General features: G+C 34.2%; 2 protein-coding genes across 3 annotated transcripts; one reads left to right on the forward strand and one right to left on the reverse strand.

Annotated features, from left to right (window-relative positions):
- Positions 1 to 2,830: 2,830 nt before the first annotated feature.
- On the forward strand, positions 2,831 to 4,564 carry LOC126969150 (probable alpha-aspartyl dipeptidase). The gene is made up of 3 exons (XM_050814475.1): positions 2,831 to 3,187; positions 3,387 to 3,947; positions 4,393 to 4,564. The coding sequence occupies exons 1-3, from the start codon at positions 3,054 to 3,056 to the stop codon at positions 4,445 to 4,447; spliced, it is 750 nt and encodes a 249-aa protein (XP_050670432.1). The 5' UTR covers positions 2,831 to 3,053; the 3' UTR covers positions 4,448 to 4,564.
- Positions 4,414 to 19,334, reverse strand: LOC126969149 (uncharacterized protein DDB_G0284459-like). Of its 2 annotated transcripts, none has more exons than XM_050814474.1 (9): positions 18,502 to 19,334; positions 14,423 to 15,630; positions 14,114 to 14,274; positions 13,703 to 13,787; positions 13,413 to 13,624; positions 12,866 to 12,964; positions 9,005 to 9,122; positions 7,334 to 7,653; positions 4,414 to 6,087 (listed from the first exon to the last, which is right to left on the reverse strand). In XM_050814474.1, the coding sequence occupies exons 1-9, from the start codon at positions 19,050 to 19,052 to the stop codon at positions 5,872 to 5,874; spliced, it is 2,970 nt and encodes a 989-aa protein (XP_050670431.1). In that variant the 5' UTR covers positions 19,053 to 19,334; the 3' UTR covers positions 4,414 to 5,871. The 2 variants fall into 2 exon arrangements, with proteins under 2 accessions (XP_050670431.1, XP_050670430.1); XM_050814473.1 differs by having other exon boundaries at positions 7,334 to 7,656; positions 18,502 to 19,332.
- Between the last annotated feature and the right edge of the window lie 373 nt (positions 19,335 to 19,707).

The raw sequence follows: 19,707 nt of genomic DNA on the forward strand, positions 1-19,707 counted from the left end.
CATTGTGCAGATCAATTGCTTAAAAAATTATGTTGTCTTAATAGTAAATATGGTGAAATAGGAATGTACCTACTTGTTCTTTTCCAAGTAAATCTTATTTAAAAGACTTTACCAAATTAAATTGTGAATTGCAGCACAGCTATTGATCACGTTTCACTCAAACCATGATCCGTTGGCTCTTTATTACTCCCTATAAAAATTATTCCGTATCCACTCACACACTACGCAACTTAAATGATTAAAGTCTAAAGGACCTTCAATGAGCCGTTTGTTTTAATTTTTGTGACTATATTTTGTGTCGCATTAAAATGGACTAAAAAAATTCTTGCGTATACAGGTGTCCCAAAGTTATGGGACATGAAGGGAAAGTACCTTAAATATCGAAGATAGACTATTTTACTGAAAGAAGACTTTGTTATTTTTAAAAGTTAGTAATATACTATGTTACTTAAGAAGAGTTATTAGTTTTTGGCCATTCTTTCAATTGGCATCATAAGAGTAGGGGTTTTTTTTTTCATTTTAGTTGGTTCGTTTCCCAGACGAGGCAAGTAATTTTTAGAAAATCTCTGAATGCAGAATAACTAACTTTTAAAAATAACATAAAGTCTTCTTTTAGTAAAATAGCCTATCTTCGATATTTAAGGTACTTTCCCTTCATGTCCCATAACTTTGGGACACCCTGTATACTTGTTATCCATAAATCTGTTCGTCCTATTGCATTTATGCATTGTTTTTTTATTATTGGATCTAATAGAAACTTGAAATAGAATAATTTTGTTTATTATTTCATTAAACATTGTTATCATGCCCCTTGTTTTATTGTCAATTATAGGAAAACGTACAAAATATGTCAACCTTATTTCCTAACTCCTTACAAAAATACTGTTGTAAATAAATATAAATAATAAATAACTGCTGTATGTTATTTTAACAAAATTGAATAAAAACATGACTCAAACAAATCATTACCCCATAACTTGTGTAAAACTGCATCTATTTTATAGCATCATTTTCGTTGTCACTGTTTTATGGTTTATTTTGATAACAATAAATTTACTGAAAATGGATAAAAATTAATACTTTTGGAAAGAATATTTAATATAAAATTCTTTTGTGACGAGCTTGTTGCACATTATATTGAAAACGTTAGGTGAAAAGTAATATTTACGTGTAGATTTTTATATTAACTAGGGCTTTAGCAGCCAGACACATTACACCCAACCATGACTTTAATATCCTTAAAGGAATCCCTACATCACATCAAATATGTTTGAAAACATAATCACAAAAATACTACTAATGACATGACAGCTCTTGTTTGTTTGTCGCAATGTTGACATTGTGACAACCATTAAAGTGGGGTACGCGATAGAGAGGTAAGATCAATAGCTTTGTCCAGTTCTATCTCAGCCTAGGTTGTATATCGTTTGTTCTTTCTATTTCTTATAAAGTTACCGACGATATTTCTGTGGTGTTTATCACAGAAAAGTTGAGATAAAATGTTTTTAACCTGTTCTGTGGTGTTTATACTCTAATCTAACACCTATTAATGACGGCTAGGGGTGAGACGTATTTATTGTCACAGGTATTTGTAACAGGTATTAAAATATCACTGGTTGTCACTGTGACAAGATATCAAAAATAACAGTGACAAGTATTAGGAGTATTTTGTAACAACAAGTATTTTATAACAACTAGTATTTTATAACACCTAGTATTTTAGTAACGACTGTTATTTGAGTAACACCTGTTATTGAACAACTAGTATTTTAATAACAACTGTTACTGAACAAGTATTTAATAACAGCTAGTATTTTAGTAGCAACTGATATTTGAGTAATACCTGTTATTGAACAAATAATTAGAAGTATTTAGTAGGTATTTTTTAACAGTATTTTGATACAGCTATAATTGTGTGATTTGTAGGTCTGTTATATTATTTTTAATTCAATAGGTAATGAAATAATTATGGTTCAACTATTCTTTTAAAATATGTGGATAAGAAAAACCCTGTTTACTTTTATTGTTTACTGAATATTTTTCTTTTAGATTTGTAAATAATAGATACATCACTCTCATACATTTATTTAACTATTGTTAAAATAAGATAGGTAGGTACCTAATTAAAATATTAAGTAAATTTCAAATGGAAGACCCTGTCTCTGATATCATTTTTCGTAATCGTATTTATTCACAGTTATATTGTGCCTACGAGCAGGAAAATACGGCTCACCTCTTCGAAAGAAAAAAACTATGTTGGTAATGTAGGTACTATACCTACTGAATAATATATTTTTATGATGTTTATTTCTACTTTATTGTTGAATTATTCGTATGATAAGGGCACATTTTAAGTGTGTACTAGATAAGGATCACTGTTTAAGCATAGGTAGTATTGAAACATAATGAATACGAAAGTATAATGATTATTTTTATTACATCAAAACTATAAAAATAATTAATAGGTCTGTACAGCTTTACCTAAACAGAACTTTTGAAATTCGAAATTACCACAAGAGAAAGTAGTATGTAATACGTATAGATGGCGCTAACAAGTTACACCAAACAACGAAAAATATTAGCCTCACTACAATAGCTAGTATATTATCACAGATAGTAAAAATAAAATAATATATTTTGTAACAGGTATTTATCGCTGTTACTTTTGAGTCACAGTCACCGTCATACCTAGTATTGCATTTTGCCTAGTACCTACGTCTCAACTCTAATGACGTCACATTGAGACTTGTCAGTATGTCAAAGCACACCTACTAGTCAAAACAAATGGCACCTGTGACTTGACAGCTCAGCTTGACAGCAATTTGTTGATAGGTGCTTTATCAGTATAGTATGTAATATGTTAATTCAATATTGTATATACATAACATTATTTATTATCTTTTAACAGTGTTATTTATTAACAAGCTATAAAAACTTGAATGATTTGGTGATAAGGCTACTTTACTTGAAATTAATGTATTTATTTATCATATCACACTACTGATAAGTCTGATTAGAGCTGAAACTTGCTGACTAGATAATCAGTTTATTGAATGCTTGCCAAAAGTGGATTGTCGACCATTAGAATGCAATCGAAGCGACAAGCTCTTCTGCTCTCCTCATCAAATTGCCATGGATATGGTTTATTAGAATTTGCAAAACAAGAAATTTGTAACTTCTTATCAATGTAAGGAAATAGTCTCTGTTCTTTATTTTATTCTTTTATGTACACTATAGTTCCAGTGAATGATATTTAGCAACAATGTTATGTATTATTCACATACTTATTACTTATTATTTTTTTGTTTGTCTTATTTATTATTATTTGTCTTATGTATTTTCTATTATTATTCAACTGTACTGCATTAAAAACTTTTCATTTTCAGAAATAATGTACGTGAATTAATATTTATACCTTATGCACAAAATGATTTTAATGGATACACTAAAAAAATTGCAGATGTTATTGATCCTTGGGGATTTTCTGTAAAAGGACTTCACACATTTCCAGATCCTGCAAATGCAATCAATTCAGCAAAGGCAATATTTATTGGAGGGGGCAATACATTCTTACTCTTGCATAGGTTGTATGAGAAAAATTTAGTAAATATTATTAGAGATAAAGTTGATGATGGAAGTTTAATTTACATGGGCAGCAGTGCTGGAACCAATGTTGCTACAATAAGCATTCATACTACAAATGATATGCCAATCATATATCCACCAACATTTGAAGCTATTGGAATTGTCCCATTCAATATCAATCCACACTATATTGACAAAGTAGATGAGACTCATAAAGGCGAAACTAGGGATCAAAGGATAGGAGAATATATGGAAATGTCTCATGCAAAACCAGTTTTGGGTATGCATGAAGGTTGTATTTTACATGTGAATGCAAACCAACTCACACTGAAAGGTATTTCAGGGGCTGTATTATTTCAAAAGTAAGTATCTGCATTATTATATTTTATGAAAAAATGTTAAATCTAAATTTTACTGTATACATAATAATATATTATCTTCTATATAAAATAAGTCTCCTACAGCATCTCTCTGTTCACAATAAACTCAAAAATTACTGAACTGATTTAAGTATAGTTTTCACTAAAATAAGGAGTGATTCATTCATGATGAGGACTGAGGGCTTGTGTACAATATGTTAAAGTTATGTGTATGATGTTTAAAAATTGATAATAATTGTTGAAGATGTCAGAAAAATGAATACTGCTGGAAACTTTCATCAAAAACTGCTTAATCTCTCAGATACAAAACAAATATGTTTGGTGGGATCATTTCTATAAGTCCTTCACAATGATATAAGTTGTTTATCTTTTAAGGATAAATTACTAAAGCTAATCTGATATCTAATAAGACTGAGTTTTATTTCAGGAGTGAAATGAAGACTAAATATGATGTTGGTGCTGATTTATCATTTTTATTATAAAAGTGATGATAAAATATTTATTGAACAAACTATGACTGAAAATTTTAATAAAATGACAATGATATATACTACACTATTAAATTGATGTACATTTTAAATATATTATTATTACCTTGACTCAATATTCAATTATTTCCCAATATTATATATTATTACATGCTTTGACAATAGTAACACATTAGATAAAAAAAAATACTTTCTCACAAATAAAAAATAAAATCATTATTGGCAGTATTTTTACAATGTCAATGCCATTTATTATCTCATTCAAATTTATGTGTTCTTCCTGAGGACTGCAAGAAGTCAAAATGTTCCAAATGTTATGATCCTTACAAATTTCATATAATCTAAAAAGTACTTATTCTATTTTTATATGTGATACTTGTATTAATCGAAAATTACTAAGTAATAATATAATTACACACACTATAAATTAATATTAACCATAATGTCTGAATGCAAACTATTAACAACACTGATAAAACGAGAATTGGGATCACTCTCAAAGCCAGGTAGCAATGGGCACCACAATGCAATAAAAAATATAACTCTATTGTCTTCAGAAGCTAGGCTGCTCCGAATAAAGTTATGGCACCCCTGCTTCTCATCAACCAAAGGGTGTGGAAAGCCAATACTACCTAACTAATAATAATAATATCTCTAAGGTCTAAAGCTAGCGCTTAATACAACCATAACCATATTATCATCTTTACTTTAATTTGGTTAAGTATACAAGTACTCAATCTAAACCACTACAGGCCTGTCTCACTCCCTGTGTAGTTATCGAAATCGTAAGTACACGCGCAGGCCACAGTGACTCACGCGCGAGCTTTTTCGTCACCAAGTATGTACCAGTCCGATCAATCTTATGCGATCCAAAAAAATTTAAGCTTCCTAAAGACACTGAAACAATCTCAGTTAAAGTGATTATTATTGTAATGAAATTACCGTACATGATACCTTCCTATTTATTTCCTATACTAAGTATGTTTGACTATATTGTGGTCTTCCAACACAAACATTAAACTATCTGCAACTAATGTAAGTTTGACAACGAAAGAATATTGATATTACACACCTATATTATAGTAAAATCTCAGCTAGGTACAGTTTTAGGTAAAGAAGACTACCCTAATGTCGTCAGAAGAGGTAGGTGTCATGCGATAGAAAGAGAGGCAACATTTAGGTGAATAAGAAGAGGTTAATAGCGCTGTGCAATCTGTATTGCACCTTATTGTATGATCACAAGAGTATCTATTTCTTTAATTGATTTTTCGGAGTGAGACTTCTGTACGTGTACATATTCTTTGACCACTATGAAAATCATTATCATAAGCCAGCACTCACAATAACATAACAGTTTATTATTATCAGTAATGTATGCTTCTTCGACATCTCAAACGTGAAGAATATTGAATCCTTTGTCAGCCAGTCACTGGTGCTTGCATCAATAGGGCTTGCGCTGCTTTGAAAAGTGAGTTTTGTGGTGTAACCCTCGACTGGCCAGTGCGTTCCGTGGCCGGAAGGTTACACAAGTATCGCCTTAATACCAGGTCACGTCTGGCGCTCAAACCGCGGGTCACTTCGCATCCTGTTCCAAATAGAACGCCGCGCTGTTGTTTTCGCTTCTCTAGAGCCACCTGTAAAAAAATCATGATTAATTAATAATTAATAAATGTCCGGCGCTATACCACGAAAATAGAAAATCACATTTTATTCATAGATCACATTTCATTCCTCGCCCCCATGCTACCACCACTGGTATAATGCCTATAATGATATATTTCATTATTAATAAGTATTTGCCAATGCAGGCGCAGAATTGCTAAACTATTCACTTCTTACAAATAATAATGATTAAATATTTAATTTGATTAATTATTTTTAATGTTAGAACATCGATCTTTAAAACATAGCTCACAGGAACCACATGGTTTTTGTTAAATGATGAATAAAAAACAATCAAACGCCAAATACCTAATGCCTTATATGAGTAAGTGAAAAAAAGTAAATTTAAATTAATAAGAAAAAACACAAGAGTTATTGCATTGCATATTCAAATACACCGTAAATAAATAAAGGTATAATGCGACCATTTTATTACTGATTATAAGAAATGTAATAAAATAATTTTAAAAACATGATGCAGAGTTTCTGGTAACAGGCTCTACCAGCGACCGTTCACGAGCATGAGGCATGGAACAGCCATCGCCTCCCTAGAGCATATTTTGGGGAAAGGAAAGACCCGCTCCACGTCACCGCCACAATCATTGGCATTTAAGCCAACATAACGAGGCCTGTCACTAGAATTCAAAAAAATAGAGAAAAAATATTATGCAATAGTCACTAAATACCTCCACTTACAATTTGACCACAATATTGCTTAAATTTGCATAATTCATAAATATTAATATATTTTATGAAGAGTAATTAAAAGCTTAAATCCTTCAGGGCAATTCATACCCAAGCTTTCCTTTAATTTAAATAATCATAATCTCTTACTTGTAATAAGATTTTTCTATAAGTGACTCAACATAAAAAAATGAAATATTTTATATTCAGATCAACCTAGACATTTTTTTATAAATAACTAAAATAAAATCTGTTGACTAAATCATAAAATAATATCTCTTGTTCAATAAAACATATAGATAAGATGGTGTTTCTTTACTGGGGAATATGTCATAAAGTCAACCCCGGTTTGATTCCAATTCTAATGTATGTCTCAAAAATGCTTAATTTTCCAAAGCATAACTTCTCAACAAAATATAGTAAAGAGTGGATTGCAACAACATTTCAAAATAGATAAGTATTCTGTTTATAAATATGCTACCATTGATGATATAAAACTCCAAAGAATACATATAATATTAAAAAATTAAGCACCTGGATAGCAGCCACAGGATGTAATTCATCAACATTTGGCAGAACAGGTTTAGGTTTCTCTTCATCCTCATCATGCTTGCCATTTGTCACCAATTTCCCTCCGCTGTCCCCTTGTGATTCTTTCTCTACAATTTGCGCATTCTTTTCCAGTATTTGCTGCACTTTTTCTTTTCCAGCCATGTTTAATGATAATCCAAGACGGGCTAGCACCCGTTCTGGTCTCCAACGATCTCTAGCCCCACCTGTTGGAGGTTTCTGTTCACGACGGTTGACATCTGCAACTAGGCTTGCCCAATCTACTCCTAGAGCATCACCAAGACCTGCTGAAAATTATTATACGTAAGTAATGATGACCTATATATAAAAAATATAACCTGAGAAATTTGACATCGGTAAACCCAAAAAATAAATATAAATTTAATCTAATGTATCTCTAATTGTAACTTTTAATTAAAAATGAAATAATTATTGTTATTCTGCTTAAACGAGCTTTAGAATGGTATTTTTCGATTGACTAAATTCACAATATTATGTTCAGTTAAGTCGATGGTTGACCCTATGTGAAAAACGTACAAGAAACTCACTGACCACTCGTTTTAAACAAAAGTATTTAACATTATTTGTAGTATATAACAAATAAGTTTGATATGTTTTGCGTCCAATATACAAATCGTGTTCAACATTGAAAATTTAAATGTTGAATACCTACTTCATGAGAGCTAATAAAAATAAACTATTTAAATACAAATGACCGTACATTGTATACATCAATCTTTGTTCAAATTTATTGTTTGTGTAAGGAGGATTCGTGAACAAAATTGTGATTATTATGATTACTTAAAAAATCGGTAATTAAAACAGAAAGATGCTTGTTTATTAACTATAACCTGACCTCTACAAAACCTCGGCGAAAGGAATACCAAATTTCAAAACTCTACGCCTTATAATTCCAGAGATACCATGATGAATGAATACATAGGTGGAATTCTCTTATATAGTTGTATACAGATGATCAAAACAATATTTTTAAAACATTTGCTCAAAAAGTGGCGTATTGAAGGAACGTTTAGCGTTAGGGATGTGGGCTATTACATGCTCGAGCTTTTTCTTTACCTTTTCCGAACTCGTGCGTTCTCTTTCCCAACTGTCAAAATAATGTCTATTAAAAAGAAAAAACCAAAAGAAGCTACTAATTTCTTTCAATATCAGATTTAATGATTTTATTCAATGAGTTAGGTTAGGTTTCATTTCTTATAACTTTTATAAGGACTAAATGATTACTTAGTTGAGTTAATTGTGTTTTTATTATGCTATTAAATTGCTTAATTTTTTCGCAACTGTATTAAAAATAGTTGTTCAGTACACGTGCGGAACCGTCATTGCAACTTGTTCCGACTGTCAATCCTCACCTTCGGCTGCGCCTCGGCTCGGGTAGACATTTGTCGGAACTCTTTGCAATGACAGGCTTTCCGCACTCGTAATGAAATATACTATAATAGTGCTGAAATAACTTATTCAGGCGGCATTTAAATTAAATAGAGGTTAGATATCATCATATAAAAAAACGCTCGGACAAAACGTTAATAAATAGCTGCCGGTTTATTCCATACAATAGTGTACTACGATTCCAAATTTGAATTATTAGTAATTATAAATGAATTTGTTGCTTACTTCTGGTTTTTTCTTCTTCGAGTTCCCCATCAGATATTTCTTCAAAGTCCAAGTTAGCAACGTCATCATCATCCTTACCATCTTGAGATTCCTTGTCATCACAACCGCTTCTAGTATCCTTCAATAAAAAAAAACAGGTAAACGCGGGAGTATACATGAAATAAAATACTTTGGAAAGAATGAAAATGTGTGCAATTAAAACTTAATTTAGATACATCGATTATATGCATAGCATGGTCCCGGAAGACTGTGGTAAGTTCCTATGTAACGTCTTTTAAAAAAAATAGTATTTATTTTCCAAAGTAATGAATATAATATGTAATTATTAAATGTAAAATATCGTCCGTAAACCGACTTCAGAGAAAACCAATTTTCCTTTGTATGGCGTTCATTTTCGAATTCGATTTATTGGTTTTTATTTACTATGTCGGTAATAGTAACAAACTGTAAAGATTTCAGCTGCCTAACTATTGCTGTTTATATAGAGTATATAGAGCCCATTAACAGACAGACAAATGATGGTGTTGGATGGTAGAATGAGATTTGTAGTTGAAAACATACGATTGGCATAGGTTAACCAACCAACATCTTACACCAACAGAAATTGTGACTCAACTATAAGCAACGATGGGGCGCGGTAATGAAGAGCGGCGCCCCACCCTGCACGCGCCGTCTGGTCGTACAGATTCATTCGATTGCAAATCAGTACTCCTATTTAGGCGTACATCAGCCACAAGACCACATTCTTCTTAGTCGGACACTCTTGTCAGAGTGGTCCTGTTGCGCTGACGAGGTACATGGTGGAGTGTTCGGTGGGTCAACATCCTTTCTGAGGGTAGATCTCCTGGCCATGTGCTTCCATTTCTGACGGTTAGAGGCGTTGCGAGTACACTGGACTATGGTGGACTCAGTAGCCTTTGTGATGGCGTCTATCCAGCGGGTTGGCGATCGACCGCTTGCTCTCTTGCCTTCCACCTGGCCCTGAACTACCAGTCTCTCCATCGAGTTCTCATTTCTAGAGACGTGACCAAAGAACTTCAGTATTCTTAGTTGCACAATTGACGATAGTCTGTCTTTAATACGAAGCTCTTTGAGGATGGATACATTGGTGCGAAATGCCGTCCACGGGATCTTTAGGAGGCGTCTCCAGCACCACATCTCTAATGCATCGATTTTACAGCGGTCCTGCAGTCTCAGAGACCAAGTTTCGGCTCCATAGAGAAAGATTGGAAACACAAGGCATTTCATCAATCTGACTTTAGTCTTCTTGGTAATCCTCCTGTCCCTCCAAATCTTTCCCAGTTGTTCCACTGCAGACCTGGTGATGGCGCACCGTCGTCTGATCTCGTCGCCACATCCTCCAGTACTTGATATAGTAGAACCAAGATAAATATAGGTCTGAACCACTTCACAGTTGGCTATATAGGGTACGTTGGTTCCAATTTGTTCGGCCCGGTCTACTATCATCACCTTCGTCTTGTCTCGGTTAATAATAAGTCCGAATTGGAGACTGGTACTTTCTAGACGGTTTAGAAAATTTTCCATATCTTCTCTAGTCTGTGCGAGAAGGGTAGTATCATCAGCGTATCTGAGGTTATTTATCACGCGTCCCCCAACAGATATTCCTTTGTTCCAATCTTCCAAGACAATGCGCATAATATACTCTGTGTAGATGTTAAAGAGTAATGGCGATAAGATGCATCCTTGTCGTACACCGGCCTCAGTCTTGAATTCGCTTGAAAGGATATCATCCACTCGTACCGCTGCAGTACCGTGCTCATACAACCTCCTCAATAGACCTATTAAATGGGATGGTACACCCATTTCCGCAAGTATCTTCCAAAGGTGTGTCCATATGACCGTGTCAAATGCTTTGCGAAAGTCCACAAAGCAGATGTAAAGGGTTGTATTGAATTCTCTGGCCTTCTCAATAATCTGACGCAGTATAAGAATTTGTTCCCGAGTGCCTCTTCCCTTAACAAATCCGGCTTGCTCGGGTGCAATCTGCCTTGAGAGGTAGGCCAACAGCCTTGTATTAATTATGTGGAGCATCACCTTACTTGCATGAGATATCAAGGATATGAGTCGGTAGTTGATGCATTTCTTGGTGGACCCTTTTTTGTGCAGTGGAATGAAAATGGATTTTGACCAATCGTCAGGCCATATTCCAGTCTCCCATATTTTACAGCAGATGGTATATAAAATATCAACTCCAGGTTCTCCCATCGCTTTGAGGACTTCTATTGGGATCTCATCACAACCTTTGGCTTTATTGCATTTGAGGTGTGTAATTGCTGCTCGTACTTCATCCCGCATGATGTCGGGTTCACGGTCAAGTATGTTGTGGGGAGAACATGTGAAGCTTAGTACCAAATTATTGGAAAATAATGATTGACAATATTCCTTCCACACATTCACGATATCCTTTATCTCCGTAACCGTATTCCCAGCGGAGTCCTCAACAGCCCACGTCTTAGGTTTAAATTGGCGTGTTATGTATCGCACCTTATCATGCAGATCTTTGGTTTGATATTTGTCGGAGTGCTGTTCCAGTTCATGACATATCTTACTCAGATGGTTATTGCGGTCACGTCGGCAAGCAGCTTGTATGATAGCTGACTTGGCATTTAGCTTCGTATTGCTAGCACCACTGGCTTTAAGTTTTCGGCGCTCTTCAACCAAATGCCAGGTTTCTTCCGTCATCCAATGTTGTCGTTTTGGTAAGACGGTTTTCGGTTGTGACTCAGCAATCGCCTCCACAATATATGTTTTTGCCGAGATCCACAAGTAGTTAGAGTCATTGTTTCCGATACCTGCTCTCCATGCGGCATGTCTGTTCTGTATCGAGGTGGTTAGTGACTTTCGATCGTTCACCTCCATTCTTCTAGCCATTTTAATTTGTCTTGCTCTTTGCAATTTCAATCGCAGGTTCCCAATGAGCAGTTGATGGTCGGAATGACAATCAGCACCGGGAAGGGTATGTGTATTGGCAATTGAACTTTTCCATCTGGTTCTCACTAATATGTAATCTATCTGATTGCGGTGTTTGCCATCAGGGGAGGTCCAGGTATATAGGCGTCTAGGATGGTGTTTGAACATCGTGTTTGCTATGGCCATGTTGTTATCGGCTGCAAACTCCATGAGTTGTTCACCCCTTGGGTTACGAACACCATGGCCATAGTTCCCAACAATATGTCGTATGCCCGTATTCATTGTGGTGTTTCCCACCTTGGCGTTAAAGTCCCCAATGATGATTAATAGCTCTCTTTTGGGGATCTTAGCTATTGAAGACTCAAGTTGACAATAGAAGTCTTCTACTTCTTCATCTTTGGCAGAACTTGTAGGAGCATAGACTTATGTTGAGTGGGGTCGGTGATGCGCTAAGTTTAATGGAAATAATTCTATCATTAATTGGGTGATATCCAAGCACCGAGTTTTTACATAATTTAGGGATCGCAATAGCCACACCCGAAAAGCTACTTTTATCGTTGCCGGAGAAATAGATGGTATGTTTCTCTGAGTCAAAGTGGCCGCTACCTTTCCAATGTGTCTCACTGATTCCCGTGATAGTGTCCCCAAAAGACCACATTGCTACTTAGTAAATTTACTATCATATTAGTACCTTTTTTTCTTACAGCAAGATTTTGTAACAACCCTTGCATATTTTCATTCCAAAGTAGCCTAATTTAAATAAATATTTGGACTTTTTGAATCTTATAGCGACTAGACGTACCACGTGTTTAGCAGCAGAACAAAGGAAATTCAAATTAAAATATTTTTATTTAAAATCTCTTATTAAATATCAAAAACTAAACATTAATAATAAACATATATATTAAATAATTTGTTAATCATTTTTACCTGAGTGTTCTCCTTATCTGCAGTTTCAGGTTTGCTTTTTATTGGTTCACGATCGGGTTTCTCAGCTTGGCTATCATCATCGAAATTCTGGTCAAGCATCTTAAATCGAGTTCCAACATAATTATAACTTCACATAAAATAAGAAGTGGAATGACAATGAAGTTGTATTTACAATTTATGTAAACAACAAAAAACACATTACTTAAAATCAATTCCCGCGTAATTTGAAGACGGTAATTCACTCAGGTGGATATGGGATATTAAATTATCGTTATAATAATATTGTATAGTCTCATGACAAATTGTTTTACTAGGAAGTTTCTCAACTCCTCGTCAAATAGATACATCAGATGTAATCTGAAAGTGTACCTTTCGCTTAACTATCTGTATTCACATATCAATCTTCACCAATTTAATAATATGGTAGTAATCATCTCATGTTACTTATGTATGAGTAATGATGCTGAATATACCAAAATCCAAAAATAAAAACGAATTTCTGAACCACCACCTACTTTTTGTAATCTAAAAGTTATAAAAAACTCACATCTTCCCGTTCGAGAATATCATCAGGATCATCACTTATTTCACTCAGGTCATCTGGTATGGGCTTTTCATCGATATCCGCTTCCTCTGTTACAGCAGTAGTCACTGCCTGAGCGGCTATTTCTTTAACTGGCTCTTGTTCATTTCGCGGCCCCCGTCGCTTGTTACCATCATTGCGTCCGTGATCCATCCTAGCTCCACGATTATAATCATCTATAAGTTGAACATTGTAATGAGAAAATTATAACTGATGTAGTTAAGCTGTAGTTAGCGTTCTATTAGCAATAATACCATGCATGCGGTTACGATTAACACCCAAATGGCCACGATGGCGCCAACCTTCCATTTCTTGCTCTTTGTCACCCCACTCGCCCATCTACAATGTAAACAAATAGTTGAATTATCAATCAAGCATTATTCAACATACTAATGATACACATATTTCATACCAAAGTGAGGGCTGGGGCATCCAAGGAAAATATGGGATAGGATTAGGCAGGTGTTTTGGTAAGTTTGTTCTTTATAATCTATTGGTTTGTTCCAGTACTCGTAATACAATTTAACCTAAAGCGAAATTATTTTTAAATATAGGTATCAAACAAATTCAAAAATTGTCAACAAACTTGTTATTACATAAGTGGTGTGCAATAAACGTGCAACAAATATATTATGTAAAAATTTATAATTTTAAGAATAAATTACTTGGGATTCAGGCCAATGTCTTTCTCTCCCCCAATCTCCTGAGCCCCGATAGTCTTCATTATCCCATTCTTTATGATGGAGGTAACCATGATCCCGATCTATTGAGCCAGATCTGCCCTCCCAAGATCGTTCTCGATGCTCACGTCGTCGGTCATCATAACCTTAAATTGTAAAAAATAAAATAAATTACTTGTATCAAAACGAACGGGGCAACTATGACCATATATGTTTCTTCATTTGACTGAGAAAAAATAATTATCCATTCGTTATATGTCAAAGATTTAGTAAAAAAAATAAAAATGATCTTACCCACATCGACGCCACGGGAATCGGCCAAAGAATCTCCATACATTCTATTATCATCATCTGGGTAACCTCTAGAGGGACCGGGCATATCATATCCGGGATCATAGTGCCTATCTCTGGCTTGAATATATCCAGGCGACCTCTCACCGTCACGGGGCCTATCATCATAGCGATCATCCATTCGATCATAACGTTCATTGAGACCCTGATCATACTGACGAGCTCCACCTAAATCGTAGTCTCCTTGTTCTCTATCTACACTGTCCATTCTATCCCGCTTAATTGATCTATCTCGTTCGAATTTTTCTGGCTTCCTTACTCCTCGATCAGGGTGACCTTCTGGACGATCTTTAGAATTAGATGAATTTTTATCAATATCTAAGGACCGGTTGGATATTGCCGCTAAGGCAGCTAGTCTTTCTTCAGGTCGTGGAAGTAACCTTTGCATTGGTTTACTTGGTTTTTCTAAGCCTTTATCTAATCTTCCACCACCCAAACCTCTTTCTCGCCCTCTCCGCTTATCATCTCTTTTCACATCTTTATTACGCTCCCGAACTCTCTCTTTACGGTCATTCCTCTCCTTTTCTTCGTGCTTTTCTTTTTTTTTCTCAATAGACCTACGACGATCGCGTTCTTTACTCACGGATCTCTTCTTGTGTCGATCAGTACTGCCTTCTTTGCGTACTAGTTTTTTTGGGGAAACTGGTCTACTCCGTTCCGAACTTTCTTTACGTCTTACCTCTTTTTTTGGAGATCTCGATCTTGCCTTCTTGAGCGATCTACTGCGTCTTATACGATGACTTTCACGATCCTTATCTTTTTCTTTAGCTCGATCTTTATCTTTCTCACGATCTCTAGTAGACTGGGGCGAATTACTTCTATTTCTTTCTTTCTTTAGTGGGGATTTACTCTGCTTTGACACTGTTTTCGATAGAAGGCTTTTCGAAGTAATTGGCGGCGTTCCTCCAGATTTTTTTGCTGGTGATAAAGACTTTTTTCCGAGTGCTGTTTTTGTTAGAGATTTTTTCTTAGCAACTTCACTTTTTTTTGAAAATCGTTCATCCTTTTTAATACTACTTTTCTTTATTTCGGGTTTATCTCTTTTACCTGAATCACTTTTAACTAATTTCTTTTTGGAAGGAACATCACCCTCAGATGAAGAACTAGAATTCCTTTTCAGTTTATTCTTTTTTCCTTTTCTTTTAGTGTCCCTAAAAGGATCAACACATTTCATGAATTATGGGTAAAGAGTAACAATAAATAAGTTGTTTAGAGTATTTAGCTTACTTTATGAATAAATTGGGTATTTGAAAAGCATTCCCAGACTATTTTTTTTATATAAAATGATTAATTTCATGATAAGTCATGATGAAGCAATCATACGGGCAACACCTTATTACAAGTGAATACCGACACACATGCTCTCTCACAACACAAGAGTAAAGAGTGACATGAGTGTTTCCAGTATTTAACATGGATTTGCTATGATGCCGTTACCTGGCAACACGGTGCTAGAAATAACATTTTGGTCGAAAAATTCCTTGAAATAACCCACACTACATCAAAAGGATCATCCTGCCAGGATGCTAAGTGTGTGATAATGGTTTTGAGCGGCAAGAATGGGATAAACCGCGGTCGAAACCTAAAAAGCGGGGACCTGACCTCACACTGGAGGGTCATTGGAAAATAGGTACTTGTCCAAATTTGAGGTCTACCTTCTTTTGTCCAAATTTGAAATTGACAGAAACTGCTTTTTGCTTATATTATTATTTATAATTTATAAATTATCCAAATTAAATTCATACATTCATACAATTCATAATGTGTCACTTCAATTCCCCTCGACATAGCCGAAATAATTTGCGCCCAACTGGTGCAGCGACACTCCATATCACAAAAATTTAATGGAATTGAATTAAAGTATTATAATGATACAAGAATACTACTCTACCTACCTCGAATTATGAAATAATCTGAAGATGCCAGTTAAACAGGTTATTTACCTAGGTGCCTGTTTTTTTGCAAAAAGTGTATTTGGTACTAACCAAAAAAATGGGAAAATTTTGGTTTAAATAATATACATGCCAATATTAAACAATTTGTTCCTGGTTTATGTCAATGATTTACCATATCTTATTCAAAAGAAATATGATATTATACTATTTACTGACAACACATCTTTGTCATTTAAAATAAAACGCGAGCAAAAACATTCCTGTCAGGTTGACAAGAATTAATTTAAGAACAAAGGCATCCCTGTACAGATGTCACATAATGGGAATAGAAGTTGCATTAGCTTGGATACCTAGCCATCTAGGGATAACTGGCAATGAAATTGCAGACTCGTGCGCTAAAGACGCAATTCCGTCTGGAACATTAAAATTTAATTATTGTTTTCCTCAAGATCTACGAGCTATGTCAAAACCCTTTCTGGTTGATTCATGGAATGCTTTATGCCAAACCACAAAACAAACTAAAGGTAAATTCTATGGTTCTATCCAACCCTTTATCCCCTCTAAGCCCTGGTTCTTTCCTCAAAATAAACTTTTCACTTCTGTCATCATACAACTTCGCTTGGGATTTGTCTGTTCCCCAGTATTTTTGGCCAAGATGCAGGTAAGGGACCATTCTATATGTGAATGTGGCCTTGAGGAAGGTATTTTGAACATATTTTTTTCTATTGCCCTAAATTGTCAATTACTTTATATGACCTTCTACCAAAGGATGAATGACGGATGTATGATCCCTTTTCTTCTTACTTTATGCCATCCCACTTTCATAAAGATTCTTTACAAATTTATTTCCCGCAATAATATTAATTTGTTATTTCTATCCTCCATACTTTCTACGCTTCTATTAGCCACATATTCCTACTTACATACACACATTTCTCCCTTAAACTTAGATTAGATACTAACAAGGTAGTTAGTATTATGGGTGTTTATTAGTAACCATACTAAATCTTGTTGTCTATTCTTCAGTTCACAAAAAGAAACAACTATATCAACCGATCATTTCCTTTTAAATCAGCTCTTTATATACTTCAATCAGCTAAATTAAAATAAAAAATCTCTCCACCTTGATGTTGGCCGAATCGTCGACATTCAGTCGACCGAGCCAGTTAATATAAAAAAAATAACTTTTAAACGTAAGGAAAACAAAATGTATTAGGTTTACACTTCCAAATATAAAGCACCAACCAATAAAAGTCAAAAATGACAAACTTGATGTAGTAGAAATGACAACTCATATAAAAACATATGTAATCAACTAAGCTCTGCAGTATTTGCGATAAAAAAAATTAGGCAGCTGACAGATGTTGAAACAGCTAGACTTGAATATTTCAGCAACTTTCATAGTGTCATGTCTTACGGAATTACAATGTGGGGTAGGTCTGCAGATATTGACAACATATTTGTGCTGCAGAAAAGGGCAATTCGAGCAGTCTATAAAATGTGTTCAAGGGATTCATAGAGAGAAAAGTTTAGTGAAATTAATATTATGACAGTACACTGCCAGTACATATACGAGAACCTCCTATACACTCATAAACATATTAGCCAATTTAAAAAGAATAGTGATGTACATAATGTCAATACTCGAAACAAACATAAAGTCACAATTCCATCTACTAGGTTCCGTAAAATTGCTAAACCTTTTAAAGTGGATTGTGTTATGTTTTATAATGAACTAAAAAATAATATTAAAATATTACCTATTAATAAATTTAAATGTATAGTAAAAAATAAATTAACATCTAAGACCTATTATAATGTGAAAGATTATTTGAATGATAAAGATAGTTGGAATTAATGTTCTAAATTTTGTTAATGAATATTGTTATACTCATTTGAATGCTATTGTAACTTTTGTACTTCATCCTGACTTGCATGAAAGAACTTATGTTTTACAGTGAATAAAGATTTTTTGACTTTGACTATCTTCCTAGATCTGAGATATAAATTCATAAATGCGGTAGTTTTTGATGTTCACTATGTGAATTTCTAATAAGTTTAATCCTATTATGAATAACTGTTTTGATATGGATGTTATGAATCCTATTATAAAAACTTAAACTATACCTGCAGGAAGAAGATGAGGAAGAACTTCCTTCTGAAGATGAAGAGGATGCACTAGAAGAACTCGAACTTCTTGATGATGAGGAACTAGACACAACTTTTTTCTTATCTTTGGCCATGTCTTTACCAGATTCCATTTTAAATTGTAGTTCTAATTCCCTTTGGAGTTGTTGCCTCCTTTTTTCCAATACATCTGTATCAGCATATTCCAAATCATTTTGGTCCCAGTTATCTATATCACCATCAGGGCTCCTTCCACTTCTCACAACAACAGTTGAATGCAACCGGCTTTTGGGGTCATCTTTTATAATTCGTTTAAGGTCATCTTTGTTTGTTGCTCTCTGTTTTGATGGACTTATTAATGTATGAGTAGATGCGAACTTACAACTTTTACTGTAAGCACATGTACCGTGCTGTGCCCATTGACGACAATATTCAGATTTTTTTCCACTTGATTTTTTAGTACCGAGACGTTCAAAAACACTCGGTCTATTTGATAAATCTTTAGATTTCGGCAACTCTACAGATATTTTCCTTTTTCCTTGCTTTGACATGATAGTTCAAACACATTTGTCTTGTAATATATTTCTTTAGTTATGAGTTGCATTCGAGCTTAGATTTGCTTACCTCACGAAGCCAAAAAATGTTAAGGCCAACAAGTTACTCACGGAAAATGTGCAAATTATTATAGTCTGTAATTATTTTCCAACCGCAATACTTTAAATTAGTTGATTACACACAATTTAATTCAAATATTAAAATACATTTTTATTCAACCAGTCGTTCATGTTTTATTTTCAAACTTTTTTTTTCTCGTTCGAATGTGGTTCGAAGCCCGAAGGTCTAGCCATAGATAATACACTATATACCCACACGTATAAAAGGGAAGCAGACCTAACATATCAATAAAAAGACGTGCCAAATACTCTTACATGTATAATTCACACACACTCATGCAATTTAATGGTCCGGATTCAGGGACTTAATAAATAATAATAAAATTTGTTGTTAGTTTTGCACCTGCACGCTATAACTCGTAAGTTACATTACAATTAGGTAAATTCGAACTCTTTTAAACTGATTATTGTTATATATTTTAATTTATGTTGACTTGTCATCGTGATTTTATTTTTAAGTCGTCATTAAATTCCATTTTAAGCCCCGAATAAATTTAGTTGCGCAGACCCAGAATTACTATAAAACTAGATA

This window comes from Leptidea sinapis, chromosome 17 (assembly GCF_905404315.1).
Source record: "Leptidea sinapis chromosome 17, ilLepSina1.1, whole genome shotgun sequence".
NCBI classification, from domain to species: Eukaryota; Metazoa; Arthropoda; class Insecta; order Lepidoptera; family Pieridae; genus Leptidea; species Leptidea sinapis.

What these genes read in the sequence shown, in the direction of transcription:
- LOC126969150 (XM_050814475.1), top strand. Translation starts at nt 3,054, where the DNA reads ATGCTTGCCAAAAGTGGATTGTCGACCATTAGAATGCAATCGAAGCGA. An exon ending in ATTTGTAACTTCTTATCAAT is followed by an intron (nt 3,188 to 3,386) that starts GTAAGGAAATAG and finishes TTTCATTTTCAG; the next exon opens with AAATAATGTACGTGAATTAA. An exon ending in GGGGCTGTATTATTTCAAAA is followed by an intron (nt 3,948 to 4,392) that starts GTAAGTATCTGC and finishes GTTTTATTTCAG; the next exon opens with GAGTGAAATGAAGACTAAAT.
- LOC126969149 (XM_050814473.1), bottom strand. Translation starts at nt 19,052, where the DNA reads ATGTCAAAGCAAGGAAAAAGGAAAATATCTGTAGAGTTGCCGAAATCT. An exon ending in CAGATAAGGAGAACACTCAG is followed by an intron (nt 9,123 to 12,865) that starts GTAAAAATGATT and finishes TTTTTATTGAAG; the next exon opens with GATACTAGAAGCGGTTGTGA. An exon ending in ATCCTGTGGCTGCTATCCAG is followed by an intron (nt 6,088 to 7,333) that starts GTGCTTAATTTT and finishes ATTTTTTTACAG; the next exon opens with GTGGCTCTAGAGAAGCGAAA.